General features: G+C 45.9%; 1 protein-coding gene across 5 annotated transcripts in view; it reads left to right on the forward strand.

The window, feature by feature from the left end:
• The first annotated feature begins 8,124 nt into the window (after positions 1–8,124).
• TENT4A (terminal nucleotidyltransferase 4A) overlaps positions 8,125–18,709 on the forward strand; it is a 68,895-nt gene continuing 58,310 nt past the window's right edge. For 2 of the 5 annotated variants that reach the window (XM_080379029.1, XM_080379030.1), the window contains exon 1: positions 8,126–17,149. In XM_080379029.1, the coding sequence (XP_080235155.1) occupies positions 16,005–17,149 (1,145 nt within the window). In that variant the 5' untranslated portion in view covers positions 8,126–16,004. Of the gene's footprint in view, positions 17,150–18,709 lie in introns of all 5 variants that reach the window. The other 3 variants (XM_080379031.1, XM_080379033.1, XM_080379032.1) reach the window with 3 other exon arrangements.

The raw sequence follows: 18,709 nt of genomic DNA on the forward strand, positions 1-18,709 counted from the left end.
GATAGATTCTTAATTATGTAAAACAAAGTATGTAATGTTCTATGTTTGCCGTTAGAACAAAGATTAACAGGAGCAGGGGCTACTTATTTGCGTTCCTCTGCTGCTGCTAGGTCATGGTCAACTTTTCATTCAGAACAACTGTAACAGCTGCCACTTCAACAGTTTTAATTGTGGTTCAGCAGCATGTTGCCTTTTTGAGGAATGATGATAGTGGGGAAAATGGCTTGTCATGAACCTGTATTCTTTCAGCAGGCCAGAAATCCTGAATGCCTACTGCAGAGTTTTTACAGTCTGTTTGGGAAAAACACTTCTAGCAAACACCTGTTAATTTAAATTAATAATTTTATAATGAGAATGCCCCAGCCTGTTGTGTGCTATTAAGTTTTATCATGGCAGTTGCACTTGTCAGGGTAGCTTTTCACACATACATCAGTCAGCTTTGTGAGGGAAACAGGCCTCTGGGTAAAATTGCACCATGTTTTGCAGTGATGCAATGGATCTATCAGCAGGTATGTATCCACACAAAAGCATGTGAGCAAGCAATTGTTTTGCAGGACAATTGAAGGTATAAGCCTAAAACAAGGTTTGCAGCTCAGAGTTTGAGAGAGTTGCACAACTGCAACTTGCTGTTGAGCTTCTTAAAAGAACATGTTTTTGTACATCCATTGCTTGATTTACCATATTTGTATTACATTTTGTACAAGTGGATGCTGGAAGCAATAGGTTATTTGTTCACAGAGATAAAAGAATACCTGTATAATAATTGGTACAGCATTTGGTATAATCCTTCTCCAGAGATGCTGCATTACCAATGTGCTAGCAAGAATATTGCAGTGATGATGTTTGTTCCTGCTCCTTAATATTTTTAGCCTCTGTTTTTTTGGAAATGGATGTGGGTGGCTGGATCCAGAGAGGGAGCACTAGCAAAGCCATGTGTTCTAGCTGCTCTGGGAGGGAATGCTCTATTTCTCCTGGGCTATTGAAAAGGAAAACGAGTACAAACTTAGAAATGAACTCTACCAGAAAAGAAAGAGCTATGCGATCGTATCCATGAACCAGGGTTCAATTGTTGAGCAACACTGTCAAGACTAAATAAAGGCCTGCCCAATATGAGCTAGCAGAAACTACCCCAGGTGCCTGCTGGCTGCTGGGATCCAATCATTTTAATCCATATTAGTGTGAATTGTCTGAGAGGCTTCCAGCTATGCCTCCCACGCACTCCAAGTGTGTTTGCTACAGGAGACCAAGAACCAGATGCTGTGCGGAGCCAGGATTTTGCTAATATGCAACTGGCCTTGGGAGAAAACCCTGTGAGAAAGAAGCCCAGTGCACTAATGCAGATCTGCAGGACTTAAGTTTTGGGAGGACAAATAAGTTTCCTTTTCCATTATCTGCATGTTTCTTTGAAAATTGTGGCTGTGTCAGAACAGGGGAACTGACCTGAGGGTCCCCAATAGCATTTTGAAAGTGTTCAAGCATTAAAACAGAGTCATTAATATATACTAACATCAGCAACCAAAGATGATAGTAATAGTCTTTAGGATGTTTCAGATAGTCCTTAAAATTTTACTAGGCCTCAGAACTGAAGACTCATAGATTAATTGTAGTATTTAGCATAAACCAATATATTGTATCATCATTATTGATAGAATAAAGTAATACTAGGAAAACAGTTTAGAAAACATGAATAGTTACGCAGATGGCATACAGCAGCGTAGTCTTATAAATAGAAAGCTAAATGACCAAAAAAAGATGAGCTGGGATATTTTCATGGACAAAAAGAGAACTAGTTTGTTGATGAACAGGATATATTTTTTATTAATTTTACATTGAGGTAAGATATATATGATTACTTAGACTGTGATAATTTCATATGAATCATTAAAATAGTAAGGGAAAAATCTGGCACTACGCATTGAACCTGCACTCACCCAGAGGTTACCATCCGAAGACACTCAAAACCCTCCTTGAAACACAATCTCTAGGTGCAGATAAATAAGGTAAAGTTTTTCTGCTTTAAGAGTTTAATTCCCACTAAGTGTTCCCTAGGATTCCTGTAGTGTTATTCCTGGACATCGTTTTTAGATCCATGGCTTAGAGTGGTAAAGAGGAGAGTGTCACAGAGCATGTGTCAGCAGCTCTTCTTATCTGAGGCACGCTTGTTGAATTGAGCATAGCTTTCTCACTGCTTTCTAGCGTGTTCCCAGCAATGTCTCCAAGAAAATACACTTAGATCTATTAGAGCTGTTTCTGAGAAGGGATGCCATTTGGCCTGCTGAGGGGAAAGACCTCTAACCCAACTCTGAAGAGGTACTGTTGGAGTGATAGGATGGAAGCACCTGGGACACAGCACAGCCTTTCACCCCCTAAATCTCACCAGACAAAAATAACATGGTTGTGAAACTGGTTTATCTCTTTAACTATGCAGTCCACTGAGTTATATATGCATGTGTATTATTTTGGTTTTACTCATTCATAGGTTTACCTTGTTTTGGTTTGGTTTGTTTCTTAAAATGATCAGTTCAATTTCTAATAAAACTAAATATAAAAAAAGTGAGGTTCCATTCAAAATCTCTGTACCCATGATATGTGATTCTGTCAGTTCTCACCTTGTTACTTTGCTCATGGAGGTCTGGAGTCGTCATTAGGTATCATGTGGCTATTGATGGTGGAAGAGTTTCTTCCTCTGATTTCTCTTCCCTTTAGTCCCTGCGACTTCCTGGTTTGTTGATTTGCTGTCCTTTAAAACCTTTGTTAAAAGTGCCTACTTTTTCCTTGTGGTGGGTTGACCTTGGCTGGATGCTGGGTGCCCATCAAAGCTGCTCTGTCACTCCCCTCCTCAGCTGAGCAGGGGAGAGAAAATAACAAGGAAAGGCTTCTGGGTCGATCAAGGACAGGCAGAGATCACTCACCAGTTAACATCATGGGCAAAACAGACTTGACTTGGGGAAATTAGTTTAATTTATTACCAATCAAATCAAAGTAGGATAATGAGAAAGAAATACAAATCATAAAACACCTTCCCCACACCCCCCCCTTCTTCCCAAACTCCACTCCCAACTTCTCTACCTCCTCCCCCCAAGCAATGCAGAGGAACAGGGAATGGGGACTGCGGTCAGTCCATCACACATTGTCTCTGCTGCTCCTTCCCCCTCAGGGAGAGGCTCCTCACACTTGTCCCCTGCTCCAGCATGGGGTAACTGACAGGAGACAGTCTTCCATGTACTTCACCAAGGTGCATCCTTCCCACAAGCTGCTCCAGCATGGGTCTCTCCCATGGGGTGCAGTCCTTCAGGAACAGCCGGCTCCAGTGTGGGTCCCCTGCAGGGTCACAAGTCCTGCCAGCAAACCTGCTCCAGTGGGGGCTACTCTCTCCACAGGTCCTGCCAGGAGCCTGCTCCAGCCTGGGCTTCCCACAGAATCGCAGCCTCCTTTGGGCACCCACCTGCTCCGGTGTGGGACCCTCCATGGGCTGCAGGTGGATATCTGCTCCACCATGGACCTCCATGGGCTGAGGGGGACAGCCTGCCTCAGCATGGGCTTCACCATGGGCTGCAGGGGAACCTCTGCTCCGGTGCCTGGAGCACCTCCTGCCCTCCTTCTGCTCTGACCTGGGTGTCTCCAGGGTTGTGCTCTCACATACTCACTGCTTTCTTCCACCTGCTGTTGCGCATCAGTTTTCCCCTTCCTAAAAATGTTATCCCAGAGGTGCTACCACTGTCACTGATGGGCTCAGCCTTGGCTGGCACTGGCTCTATCAGACACGGGGGAAGCTTCTAGCAGCTTCTCACAGAAGCCACTCCTGAGTTCCCCCACTACCAAAATCTTGCCATGCAAACCCACTAAAAATTTTTATTTTATAAAATTGCAAAATAAAGCAATTACATGGTGCTTGTAGGCAGAAGTCTTTTGTCAATTGCTTTAAGCAGTTTTCTTAAACTGAAACTGTCATGTAATGTTTTGGAATATAGACATTTCAAACCTCAATGGATAATATGACATAATTGCTACTTATAAAAGGGTTACCAGCAAAAGTAAGTCCATAAAAGTGAAGTAATTGTACTTTGTTTCCTAATTGTTCATACTAGATGAAATGCCATTGCAACAGCTTTTAATTTCAATTCAAAGTAGACAAAACAAGCAACTTCTTGCAAATGTAACCCCGTTTGCTACTGTGGCTAAATCTCAAGGGATTTTCTTGACTATTCCCCTTTCTGATACAGATCAAAAAAAGTAAATCAGAAGTAACACAAGCCATGCCTTATTTATCGAGTAATAATGTCATCTTCTAGCACTTGGTGTCTGCATTAACGCTAAGCTAACTAGAAACATGAACTGATAATCTAACTTATTTTGTTACATGTAAAATCCAGCCAGAAAGTTCTCAATTGTCTTACTGTGGCACTGCACAGGCGTGGGCTTGCAGGGTACCTATTGCATCACAGCTTCCAGGCCCCAGTAAGCACTGCCTACAGCAGAAATTGCTAGTCACGGTGGCAATTCCAAGGACAGTCCCCTCTAGTTCAGCATTATGCTTCTCCCAGAGGTGGACCACAGAAGAAGATAAGAATATACCCCAAAACAAGCATCCAAATGTGATCAGCAGAGGTCTTCACCAGTCATCTTTGGCTATGTTGCGTGTGTAGAACAATACAGGGATGGTAACCTTCCTGCTCGTGATCCTCTTTCTCCTCCGGCTCCCGAGTATAGCAGCCCTCAGTAAGGTGCACCAGCCTCTACAAACTTGCTGGTAACTAGACCAGTTCCTTGCCAGCACTTAGGGCATAGACCCTCACCTGCTATCATGATGCTTAGCCAAGCAGGCCAGGAAAGGTGGAAACGCACAGAGAGAATTTTTAAATTCAGCCTTTCAGAGCCTTACAATTTTTGTTTGGGTTTGGAATTTTTTGGTGGTTATTTTGGGTTTGGTTTTTTGGGGTTTTGTTTTTGGGTTGTTTGTTTTTTGGGTGTTTTTTTTTTTTTGGGGGGGGGGGAGGGGTGGAGCTGGGGGAGAGGGGGCCAGCAGGAATGAGCTCTCTTGCCCAGAGTGGACTTAATTTTTTACTTTACTGTGCATGGGGCAGAGGTGCTGGGAGCAAAACCTGTGTTTGGCATTAGAGAGACATCCAGGCGAACAGGCCTGAAGGCCCATGGGATAGGTAGGGAACTGGGGATCTCTCCAAATGTTGCATGGTGTACACACAGAGCTCTCTAAAAGCACTTCGTTTTGAGACAACAGTTTTTGATGTGGCTTGCTGATCAGGGATTCCTTTTCAGTGTTGAAGACTTAGCAGAGTAGAGGAAAACTGAGTTTTCCTGGGCAGGATTTGGAGGGAGAGAGACTTTTTTCTTCTGCAGCAGATGAGAATAATGATAGCATTATCAGATGGAGCAAAGAACAAGAAACTAACAAGAATAAAGCATATGCAACCTTATTTCACCCAATATTTTGTCATTTTAGTAACTGCCCTGAGGGTTAAGCTTCAGACACTCTGCTGTAGCTGTTGTAACATAAATGTTAACAAATATAAAGGATTCAGTTTCTTCCTAAATGTTCACACAGATGTACAATGAAGTATAAGCATTACAGACTTGTAATTTCTAGGTGTTAGGGGTTGCCAAATCCAGCAGCCTGGGAGGTGAGGCTCCCACAGCTCCATGCTCCCAGGTCCAACCAGCAGTCAGGCTGAGCATGTATTCCCAGCAGGCACACATACAAACGCCCATCTACAACACATATATACACATATACATGCTGGCCACACAAATCAGCACAGACAGACACACTCAGCACACACACAAACTCAAACAGCACCAACAGCCTCATCCTGTTCCCCTCTCTGGCTGACCAGAATGAAGGTCTGTTAGTGGGAAATACACCAAATACAGTACTATATGTATACATATATATAAAATAGATATATACACACAACACAAATGTACACGGTAGATCCCTCCAGCAGCAGGGCTCAAGCACCCAGTCCGCCCAGCAGCTGCCCTGGCATCCCAGTCTCCCCAGTCACTGGCACCTGGACATACAAGCCCCTGAGGCTGCAGCCCCACTGCAGCTGCTGGTACAGACCCCCCCTTGCTCACAGCCATGCGCACACACATACATGCATGGAGGCACAGTATGGATCCACTATTAACTGTGCTTAGACATGGAGGGCATCCAGCAAGTGGCCCTGGACTCTCACTCTCCACAGCTGACACCACCTAGGCATGCAAAACTCTGAGGCCCACAGCTCCATCCCAGCTGTTGGTATATTTAGTCTATTCTCTGCCCAGATGTTCTCTGAACACCTTCACTTAAAAAAATCCCCCAAACTGTTCAATGTTTTATTCATGTAACGTTGTTTTGCACGTAGTGAATTTATGGACTATCTCATGAAACGATCACAAGATGGGTTACTGGATACCAATACTTGAAAATCATTTGTTGTGCATGGTCATCTCTAATGCTCCTTCTGTTTCTTGACTAATGAGATCTAACTTTTGCAACATATTTTTTGCCCGGAATTAATTTTCCTTTAGCAAAATATATTTCCCTTAGCAATCTGAAATAGTGACACAAATATAAAATCTACTCCACAACCATTTGCACAAACAGAATTACTGTCTGATGTTCACGCAAGGAATTCAACTTCCCTATCCACTTCCCAGAAGTACTTGTACGTAAAAATAACTATGGTGCATACTGGCCCATATATGTGCAGGCTGAGCAGAGGAGCCTTCCAAGCGGCAATAGAAAGCAAAGCAAGTGAGACCATGGTCAGCTAGGAAAAAGCAAGCTTCTGTAAGTCACTCACATGACTTTCTATTAGTATGTCACCACTATTCTCATTAGTGTGACAGTATTAGTCTCTATCTGGAAAATAACTGAAGAAAAGATTGGTTACTGAAGCAAAGTTTTACTTTGTTGGTTTTTCTCTGTTGCGGGGTTTTTATTTTTATTTTTTTAAATAATATCAAGACTCTAACATAGAATTGTTTGTGCTGGTGAATTTTAGGCAAAGCACTGTTTACAGAAGGAGCAGATATGGAAATGCTGGTAGTGACCAGAAGCAGATTTTGGTCCTACATGTATTAATGATTTGCAACCTAAATATGTCTAAAGTACATTGAATGTAGCATAAAATGTAGGGAAAAATGCAAAATACAAAGCACAGTTCTATTGTTGATAGAGGTTGTTTTCCATAACATATTTTTCAGCCTAGGGATGTATGCCTCCAAGGGCATTTTGAATGGCAGCCTTTGAATAGGCTTTCATTTTAAGTAAATCAGTTTTCTTAAAGGCTTTCCAGCAAGCATTTGGAATGGATATTAATGAAGTTCTCAGGTAATTTTGGTCTGTGGGAACAATGTCTCTTACCTCTGTTAACCTCTGTATAGATTCCTCCAGAGAAACATACTGCCTTTCTCTACTTTCTGCTCCAAGAGCAAGGCCAGCTGTTTGGCAACAAGGCTGGGCACTCAGCCAGAGCTCTACTTGATCTAGAAAAGGTTTTGTCTTTCCTAATATATACTGTAAATATTTTGTTCTAGCAGATCTGATTTGAAACTTCCCTGGGTGATTGGTAAGATATGCCCTGAGACATCACAGACCATTTCTTCTTCCTTGTGGAAACGGCAGATGTGATTTCTGTGAGACCAAAACATTTTATCCATAATCCTTGCTAGGTTCCATGTGGCCCAAACGAGAGTTCAAAATGAATGAATTTGAATCAGGCCCAGCAAAGAATTAGGCCATGCAGTACAAATGTCAAGTCATTGTTCTCTGCAGCTGTGCAGAAAGCTGAGGCAGAGCTCTTCTTCCCATAAAGGGCACCATCAGGGTCAAACCACTTCCACCCTGCCTTCTATCGCTATGCGAGCACTAACAAGAGGTCGTTTCCAGGCCAGCACAAGGCAATAGAATCCTTACGACCAGGCTAAGCAGCATATTATGTACCATAATCTGTCGTCCACAAGAAACATATCACACTGGGGGCAGGGGAAGGATTTTCCTTGTCAGAAGGATGCAGAAAGTAGAAAACAGTGGGAAGAAATACAGGGCAAAAGGTGAAAGCGGCAGCTTCCACATCCTCAGGACAGCAGTTGTAGACAGATTCACTCCTCCTTCGTCACACCTCTTCCACTCTCACCACAATAAATGAATGCTTTTTCTTCAAGGTTACCTATGTGTCCCTAAAGTGCTCATCAGCCCAGGAGCTGAAGCATAGACTTACTGTGGAGCCAACACTTGTGAGATTGGATGCTGATATCATGAACAGACTCCTTAACTCAGTTCACATGGCTGTGAAGTGGAGACTGCCATTGCAGATAACTATCATGTTCGCTGCTGATGCCCACAGACAGGAGGTACAGGCACTGCTATCACAGGGGGGCTCTGGGATATTCAGGTATGTTCTGTTAATCTAAAGTCATCAGGATCCCAAAGACGTGTCTGTTTCACTGCATGTGCGTAAGGTCCCAACATGAAATGGTACTGACATACCGAAGACGTCCTGCAGAAGTCCCAGCTGATCTCTGTCCACAGTCTGTCCATGCACTGGAAAGAAGTGACGGTGAGGCTGTTGATCATGTCTCAAGGGAAACAGAGGAAATTGTAAAGTGCTATATGGTTCCAGTATTGAGCTAGGAGGATTCAGTGCAAGAAAGCTGGACTGCTGGTAGAAAGTCTGGGGGAGAGGTGTCTGAATACTGTTCTGGTGGTCCTTGGCCTTCACTTTAGCTCCTCCAAATAGCAAATGGCAAATATGTGTGCTAATGGATGAGTCAGCGCTCTGCCAGTTTTCCTGTCCCCTCTGGCCAGCACCTACATTTGTCCATTCCACCTCTGTTTTCCTTATTTCCAGGTCTCTCTCTACATCAGCTTAAATGTCCAGCCATGCTCTCTTACTGACTCACACTTTCCCAATCCTTGTTCCTACCCTCATTCTGAAGGACCTGATAAACGATATTACTCTTTCCTATCAGTCCCTATCTAATCTATTCTACAGCTGCTGAACATTAATGCTACCTAAAAACGCTGCCAAAAAAAAAAAAAAATTGCTCTCCTTTGATCTTCTGTACTCCACTGCTCACTTATCCATGGGCCAATGTGAATGTGGCTCGTGTCAGCACTTTTATACTGGCATCAAGCTGTTTCTGTTCCAGAGACATCCAAGTGATATAGTTGTGGCCCAAGAACAGTTAAAAATAATAGATTTGAGGTGGAGATGCAGGACAGAGATGTACTTAAGGAGAGGGAAGTACATTGCAACAGAGTGCAGTTTCTATTTAAAGAGTTAATGCGTAAAGGTATGTGCATATGCTGCCTATAAATGAGGACCAGTAGGCAGGATGAACCAATGAAAAATACTTAGCTGACCACGCAAGATAAACTAGCTTCTACAAATCTGCACAAGATCAAATATGGCTTTGATCTAGCTTGGAAGCTAATAAAAGTGAGTTACATCTTTCCCCACGATAGTCTTTGCTGACACCTGATGTAACTTTTCTTTAAATCTATCCACAGTTATTCTGCTATGCATAAATGATTCTTCCAGGTTTAGCACAGAAGCAGCTGGTGCCCTATCTGATGCAATGCTAACGCGGCAGATGAGGGCTCCAGGGCACTTCCTCACTAAGCACATTTTACATCAGCTCTCTCACAGCTTGTCCCGTATGTCTTAGCACTTTTTTATCCTGTTTTTTTTAATAGTATCTTGCTCTCCTCAGCAGAAAGTTTATATTCAACAGATCTGAAGGAAAGCATTTTTGTTGTAATACTGTTCCTAGGAGGAACAATGCATTACTTATGTATTCTTTTCCTAGCAGACAGTCTAGACAGAACTATCTTCTCCTTCCATTTTAAAGCATGTGCAACCACACTGTCAGCTGGGATTCCTTCCTCTTGCCAGGATTCGCGCAGCAGGTTCTGTATGCACTCAACTGTCTTCTACACAATAGCCTCGAGAATCACAACTTAAAGATGATCCTGAGATCTCCTAGATTGCAAACATGAATAAGGGAGGAACCCCGATCAGTTTACTCCCATGAAATTTCATAAGAGTCTCCTTAATGTGTTCTTTCAAGCTGCCACTCAAAGGCAAGTGATCCTTCTTACAAAAGCAACTCTGCAGGGTTCTGCATTAATTAGGGCAGGAAGACAGAGTACCTGATTTCATGCAGCTCTTCAGATCCCACTTAGAAAAATACTTTCAAGAGCTTTACATGTATTTAACATAAAGGTCACTCGTTTATAATCTCTCTCAGGTTATTTTCTGCTCCTAAAATTATTCCTAAAACACTCTTTGTGCTTGTTATCACAAATTAATTTCCATATCTAAATAAGCCTTTGAAGAAAAAGTCTGTAAGATTTAATTGTCTTCAGTTAGGTTAGTTCTGGCAGCATATTGTCTCTTAAAGAAAACTGGAAAGTCTTAAAGGCAGAAATTCCTAATCTCTGAGTTAAAACCCAAACCTTCCTAAACCTGTATTCTTCCAAACTTTCTCTAGCTGAGGAAGAGGAGCAAAATAGAACACAAGAACTATTTAAAAATTTGCATAGATCACCCCTGATATAGAACAGTTGAATAATGATTCATTTTATGTCACGGAATACGGAATACTGTAAAAAATGCTGTGTTAAATGTTTAATTGCTGTGTAATAAACCAAAATAAATATTCATAATAAAGCAGCATTTTGAAAGTAAACCCTACAAGAGCTCCAAATGTATCAACGGAAATAGAACGTGGGTATATCAAGGTGACACGTTTATCTTGCTCCTGTTGTATTACTGCATATCTATACAACGTACACGGTAATGAAAGGTCTCCAAGACAGAGTTCCTGCCAGAAGTGGTGACAAACATCCAGCAATGAGGCAAGAATCACACCTGGCTGTCCATGCAACCTCTCCTCCCCACCCTGCCACCCTGACTGCAAGCGTAATTGAACGGCTTGTGAACTGCCTCCCACGCTTTCTCCATTTACCACCCAGCTATTTTATGTAGGCAGCTAGAAAAGGACTTTCATGTGTATGAACATGCCTGGCTGGCAGCTGCAGCTGTTCAGCTGTTGATTTATCATCTGTTCAGCTCCTCTGACACAGGGCTGTCAACCCTTGTTAGAGTGGGGGAAGACGGAGTGGGAAGAAGAGACAGCTGGTGGCTGACAGCTGTTTCAGCCTCTGCACTTTAACTGGCTCTGAATATGCCTCAGCACCCTAAATTTGGCTGATGCTCAGTGTTCACCAGAAGAAGATGTAGAGCCATGAAGAGAGGAAGGACTGAACAAAGTGGAAGATTTAACGAGGCAAAGATAATATTATTTTAGCCTGTTCAGGGTTACTCACGCTAGGCCTTCTTTTATAGGGGACAGAAGCCATTCTGAAGAAGCTAAAAGCCCATGTTTCCAGAGGACAGATTACAAGAACGCCCCAAATCATGCTCTGTAAGAACGAGAAACTTCTGTCCTGGATTTCTACTTGTCTCCCCATTGTGATCAGCTCCATTGGAGAGATGAAAAGTGTATCTCTGCTGTCCTGCTCAGGAATGTATTTACTGAAAAAAAAGTGACAAGACCACAGCTAAGGAAACTGTTTCCTTTTTACCTCCTCCACAACACAGTCTCCTGGTGACTAGCAATGCCGAAGGTCACTTAAGAGATGCACCTCCTTGGTTGGACAGCCTTTCTCTCACACCCTCATCCAGCTCGAGACTGTGATTTATTCAGTTCTTTCTTCTTCCTGCCTTCAGCAGATATAAGTCTGGTCAAATATACTGCTGAACCCTACCTCCATCCAGCTTATGGGCCACCAAAGGCTATGAAGAAGATTGGAGCTGGTGAGTGTGAAGGATGTGATGCATCAGAGGCTTGTAGAGATTGTGGGTGACCAGAATGAACGCCATATGGGACAAAATCCTGGAGATGTTCTGGAGAGCGTGAACTGTTGGAGAACCTGTTGGTTGCCCCTCAGCCACTGTGCCGCCCTGGTGGAATCACACCCATGGCAATGCCCAGCTGGTAATTCCCAAAACTAGGGTTGCATCACACAGGTATGCTGTATTTACATCTCATTGTTTCCAGGGGTGTAAACTGAGGCATATTAAAGATATGAGACACTATCTGCCTTTATGTGCATTAATGAGTTCAGAGGGGTCATTAAAAAAAAACCCAAAGAATAATAGCAACCATTGGGCAACACTCAATTCAACTCAATTACCATTATTTACCAAAACGTGTGATGTATTCACAGAGCTGGAATTGCAGTCATCAGGTCACCAACTACAAGGTTACCAAAGACTCCAGCACTGTCACTGTTGCCAAATTAAAGAGGTGTTTGCCTGAAGTTGAAACTGAATTATAATCTTCATCCACAAGGGAGCTGTGGCTGTGTTCTCTGTGACAAGCAGCCAGATTAAAACAATTTATAACACATTAATTAAATGACCTCAGAAGCAATGAGATAACAATATATATACAATATAACAATATAGATTGTTAGTCATTAGTTCTATAACTTCAAAGTTAAATGTTACCTTTAAGAAAGTGAAGTAATGAAAATAGAGTAGATACAAAGACATCGCCTTACCGCCATAAGACAGACAATGCTAGTATGACGCATTTTTATATGATGTTAATGATATGAATCAAGCATTTGAACTTCCCCACGGCAAACAAGGCATTGTGTCTCCTGAGGTGAGGATCTTTTCATTGTCTGCATCCTCACAAGTTCACCAGTGGGAAGGAAGCTCTTTCAAAAAGAAAGCAAATTTTTTTAATGATCAAAACTATATTGACTTTCAAACTTTCTGAGTCTTACGTTCAGTGAGTGGTTTCATTCAGTAAAAGACAACTGAATTGAAATCAACCAGTCTTTTTAAAAATCAATCCTTGCAAAGGAAATTCTCACTTACTACCTCTAGAGGGAAATTCTCACTTTAAGGAGACAAGATTAGAAACAAACTTTGTTTAGATTTCTTAATAGGGATGCTAGAAACAGAGTGTAAGAGCTGATTTTAGAAGACCACATTTTTTCTTGTGCTACAACAGGCCATTGTGTGTTATTCCTTCATATTATACACACTTACAAAGGTAACATGTAATGTCTCCTTTTCTGCAGAGATATTCCAGTGACTTGCAGCAAGCTTTGATGAATTGTCATGGGATACATGAGTCAACTGGCCTATTAACCAACCATTGCTTATAGATTTCTCAGAGGAGACTTCCTTCTCCTGTCTTAAAATGTTGACCACTGAGTAAGCTGTGCCCAAAACTTCCGTCCCATGCTCTCTATTTCACTCGTGGTATTTGCTGCCCTGATCTCATAGAGAGAACTGACAAAGCACCATTGTAGCTTCAGAAATTCTGTCTACAGGAACACAGTCTAAGTCAGTGAGAGGAAACCCCTTCTGAGAAGAGTGTAGCTGCTTCAGGAAAGAGCCTGACCCCTTCCAAGACAGTGTTGCCACTGATGAGAGTCTCAGCAATACCGTGTCTCTGCTCAAACAAAAGCTACTTTTGAGTTATTGCCTCTTACAGTGCAGCGGTCCCTACCAGCTGGACCTCAAAATGAAGTTGGAGGTAATTTCAGCAACGTGAGAAATCAGGCCCTCTTGAAAGCTCTGACTTTTAATAGATGGTAGCAGGGCAGGGAAGGAAATAAAAAAGGTCATGAAACTGCAGAGCTTGGAATTGCCTCTACAAGATTGGTACTTGTGTCTTTTTTATCCCTACCCCCGCCCCCCCAAAAAAATCCCACAATCCACCAACCCCACAACTCTCTGATCAGTACTTCTTTATTAAGATTTTTATGTGTGTGATTAAGATGTGATCTTCACCTGTTGTGTGAAAAGTGAGAACACGGAACTAAAAAGGTTGAGATCTGGGCTCTACAGCCTCCTTAGTACTTCAAAGTGGATCTACAAAGCAATCATTCCAACCACCAGCATACCACACTGGCTAGGCTTGCAGAAATACTGGCCATCCTCGTGTCTCCTTGCTGAACCTGGGTCCTCATAGAGGCAAGAATGCAAAGTATTTAGGGCTAAAAGAAGAAAGAGACAGTATAATTCTGTGGTTTATTTCTTAGGGCATTTCTATAAAAAGAACAGACTTGAGGGTCCTCTTTATTTGTCTCCATTCAAGTTCAATTAAAACCAAAACAAAAATATCCAGAATTCTTTGGGAAGATGAACTCTGAACCCAAGGACTCCAATCACTAACTCAAGCAGCTGAAACCTTTGCCAAAGATCCGTATACCTAGTAGATGACGCCATTTAGAAGGGTGCTTTGGTTTCATCACATGGAAATTCTGGTGAACGTGTTTTTCCATGAGACAATCTTAAGTGCTTTTTCATGTGGTATGGTTTTGGTTAGTTTATTGTGTACTTTTATGCATAGCTTGGCTGTTATTCCTGAAAACAGATCTGTTTCTCAACAAAAACAAATGAATGACTTGCTCTTTCTAAATTACTTCCAACAATAAATGTTTGGCTGTCACCCTCAAATCAGTTTCTCTTGCTCTGGTCTGAGGGTATAGTTAGAGAATACAGCTGCATCAAATACAACTGCCCTCTGCTAACAAATGACAGTCCTGTTCTTTCATCCTCTCTCCACCCCCTCCTTAGTGTCAGCTCTGGTCACAAAGTGAGCTCGTTCAAAATGAATGGCTGAAAACTCTTGCTTTTATTCCTAGTGAGTTTTCTTCTGAATTAGTAAGTTAAATTGGCTCACTTGATCAGTATCAGGGCTTGTACAAGGGAGTTGGGAAGGAGACAGCAGGATTATGGAGAGTAGGACCTCTCCTTCTGCTGCTTCTGAGGCAGTATATTGTTAGATCACCTAAGATGTAACATGCAGCTGCACTGGAGGGCTGTTGTCACTGGGATTCTAATAGTATTCGTCATGTCATTATGCATGTATGACCCTTCCCTCTGCTGTTCTGCAGTCAGGTAAAGGCTGTATCCAACTGACTGGTGATTCCTGGAGACTTGGGGAGAGGATGCTTGATCCATACACGTGATGCAGCTGCTCAAGGAAAAGGCCAAATCACTGGATTTGAAAGAGAACGGTTAGGAGCATCATTCTGGAAGGCTGGCTGTTAAAGCCAATCTTTAGACCACAGAACAAGCCCCGTGTATCTGCAGTGGCTCACACTCCAACAGCCACATGCATTTTACCCAGTGATCGCTGCACATGAAACGCATCCATTACAGAGACAACCCCTGGAAGTGGCACCAACACCTTCAGAGTCCATCCCAATAACAACCAGTGGAAACGATGGTGTTTCACGGTGCTCTCCTGGTGCTAGAAAGCCGAGCGGAGCCCCCCCCCTTGCTTAGGAGTCGTGTGCTTCTGCCTGCCCGCACAACCTGCGCACTTCTGGGGAGGGCCGCCCTCCCCCTCAGGGGTCGGCCCAGCCCCGCTCAGCCCCTCCAGAAGCAGGTCCGCCTGCACTCACTTCTCATCTCAGTTAGTCCCGAGTTCACCCTTTTATTTTTGTGGGGGCAGGGCTACACCTCTCCAAAGGGATAAGCCCCGGCACGGAGGAGACAACGCAGCGCTAGCGGAGAACCGCCGCTGGGACGCGGCTGATTCCTGCCCTGCCCTGCCCTGCCCCGCCCCGTTCTCCGGCCGCCGCGGCCTCGCACAGGCCGCTGCCAGCGCGGCCAAGCCTGCAGCGTTGCACCGCTCCCCCCTGCCCGGCGGCGCCTGGACCCGGCGCGGCCCTGCCCAGAGGAGGGAGGGCGGGGCGCTGCGAGGGCGGGGCCGCGCAGGCGCGCTGCACGCCGGGCCCCGCCTCCCACCCGACGCCTTCCGAACCCTCCCGACGCCCCCCGAGCGCGCACGCGCAGGAGGGCGAGCGCACCGGAGCGGGGGAAGCCTTCGCAACGTCCTTCCCCCTCCCCCTCCCCCCGGTCTCGGCGGGCCTGGCCCCTCCCCCCGGGGTGGCCAGCGCGCATGTGCGGTTGCCAGGGCGGCCGTCTCCAGTGAAGGTTTAAAATCTGCGGGGCATGCGCAGTGCCGGTTCTGGCCCTGGCGAGGGGGACGCCACATTGGAAACGGCGAGGGGAGCGCTCCGGGCAGCGCCGGGCCGGGTACAGTTTGCGCCGCCTCCGCTCCTCCTGAGGCGCGCTCGCCTCGCCCGGCTCAGCCCCCCGCCTCCGGCCGCTCTCCCTCCGAGCCGCGACACATGCCTCTGCTCCCGGCCCGCGTCTAGCGCCGCTGCCGGGCCCGGCGCGCTGAGGCGAGGGAGTGCGCGGCGGGCGGTGAGCGGGGCGGCGGCGCGGCGCTCTGGCCGGGCCGTGAGGGTCGGAGGCGGGCGGGCGTGGATGGATCCCCGCGTGGCCTGGATCCAGCCCGAGCAGAAAGGCCCCGCGAATGCGCTGTGGATGCAGATCTGGGAGACCTCGCAGGGCGTGGGGGGCCGGGGCGGCGCCAGCTTCCCGCACTACCTCTGCCTTAACTCCCCGGCGCTGGACTCGGCCGCCTCCCCGCCCCGCGGCCACAGCTGCGTGCGGCTCGGGGCGCCCGGCGGCGGTGCCTGCTGCTCCTCTTCCTCGCCGCCGTCGCCTTCGCCTTCCCCTCCGGCCCTGCTGACCGGACTGGTGCCCGCCGCCGCCGGCGGCCCCGCGGCAGTGAACGGCGGCGGCGAGGGGGGGCGGCGGCTGCAGAAGTCGCCTTCCGTGTCTTCCTCGTCCTCCTGCTCGTCGGTGGAGTCCGGCACCGAGAGCCCCGGCTTCTCCTCCTCGGGATCGTGCAGCGGCGGCGGAGGCGGCGGCTCCTCCTCTTCCTCCTGCGGCCCCCGGGCGGCGGCGGTGGCTCCTCCCGGGCTGCTGGGCAGCGGGGCCGGACCCGGGGAGTTTTTTAACTTCCACGAGAACAAAGTGAACGGTGTGAACGGGCACCACCAGCCGTCGCACCTGGCGCGCAGCCCCCACCCGCCGCCGCCGGCGTCTCCCCAGCAGCATCAGTACCACCCGGGCCGTAGGAAACGGGAGAATAAAGCCAGTACCTATGGGATGAATTACCTGCTCTCCGGCAGCCGGGGCGTCGCCATCAACAACTCCCCCCACCAGCAGCGGCAGCCGCCTCAGCCAGCACTGCAAAGCCCCGGCACACCCTGGAAGACCAGAAAATACAGCCCGGGCGTGCAGGGGTGAGCAGCCGGGGCCCCTGGGGCTGCTGCAGCCCGAGAGGAACGGGGGGGCCTCGGCAGCCTCTCCTGCGGCCGCTCTGGGCACGGGGGCGGTGGGTGGGGGTCACACAAACTCCTCTGGAGCTGATTGTGCAGCGGGGTTGGTTGGTAGGGATGGTACGACAGGAAACCGCGGTCTTCTGTAAAACACCTTGTCTGTGCTGGCCGGGTGGCTCCCGGCTCAAGCAGTGATGCGTGCAGGGCCTGGGAACCCATAGGTACAGGGGGTTAGGCCTTGCCATGTGGGCCGAGAGTTGAAGTTGTCAGGCTGCTATCAAATGGCACCTACAGTAATTAAAGCAAAGATGGAGGGGGGGTGCTTGTCAGAGCTCTCGGTGGTCAATTTGGATGGTAGGGGGGAAGTAAAAGGCTTCAGTTAGGAAGGAGCTCAAAGAAAATGTGCTAATTTTCAAATACCTCTGCTTAGGCTCTAGCAGACTAGTTACTTTGGGGAGCATTAAGAACATCAGTTGAAAGGGAAGTGCCCGGTTCTGGCTGAAAGAAGCACGAAAGTCAGTGTGGTCTTAGAACATTTTTGAGGGAAGTGTTTGAGCTCTAAACAAGATTGAGCCAGCCAGTAATCTGAACTGAAATCTTGGTTTTCTAAAGAGAATACTATTATGAAGCTTATCCTGCTCTGTGGCTGTAACTTTCTCATACAAATGGGTCATCAGTAAAGTAAGGCTGAGTATTCATTTTGGTCCAATTGGTATGTACAAGGGACTGAACTTGAGCAAAGCGCCTGTGGGTGCTCCATGAAATTTCTGTATTTCAGCTGTCAAATTTCACTCAGTCAAGGGGAAATGTTGCTTTCTAATGTTAAGGTTATTAATGGGAAAAGTGTTAGCTGCATTGATTGATCATAGCAGATTTCTGATGTCATTTCAAAAATAGTTTCTTGGAACTCCTAAAATCCAAGGCTCTTGGATGCTTGTGGAGTAAAGGCACTGCATAATTGTAGAGGGAAAGAGATAAAGATAACAGGGTACACTTTTAGAGCTGGAGAAGTTTTAGAGAGTTAACTTAAGGATGGTCTCTTCTGTTTTGCGTGATACCGCCAGCCACTGAGTACTTTGAAGTCATCCAAAAGTATTAAAAGATGTTTTGAAAATTTTGGGTTTTGCACACTGTAGCCCCTCCTAAGGAGGACGAGGCTTGTGACTACTGCTTTTTAATTCCAGACTGACACTGAAAATGAGAATTGCTTACAGAAAGCTAAGATTTGGATGTTTAAGACATGTTGTATGCTAGGAGCTTTGAGTTCTGTACTTATAAGATGTCTGTCTAGAATTCCAGTAGTATCTTAAAAATAGTCTGAATTTCTTGGTTTTATTTCTATAGAGATGCAGTAGAACAGAGTTAACAATTTGTGCAAGACAAGTCAGTGATACTGAGGTAGATCTCCAGTCAGGCAGGAGAGGGAGTTGCCTGAGGTCACCCAGTAAGTCTGTGGCAAACCTGGGGATCAAATCCAGGCACTGTAGGTTCCGTCCTCTAGCTGTTACGTAGCACCTACGCCGA

The sequence above is a fragment of the Falco punctatus genome (genome assembly GCF_963210335.1).
Source record: "Falco punctatus genome assembly, chromosome: 3".
Taxonomy (NCBI): domain Eukaryota; kingdom Metazoa; phylum Chordata; class Aves; order Falconiformes; family Falconidae; genus Falco; species Falco punctatus.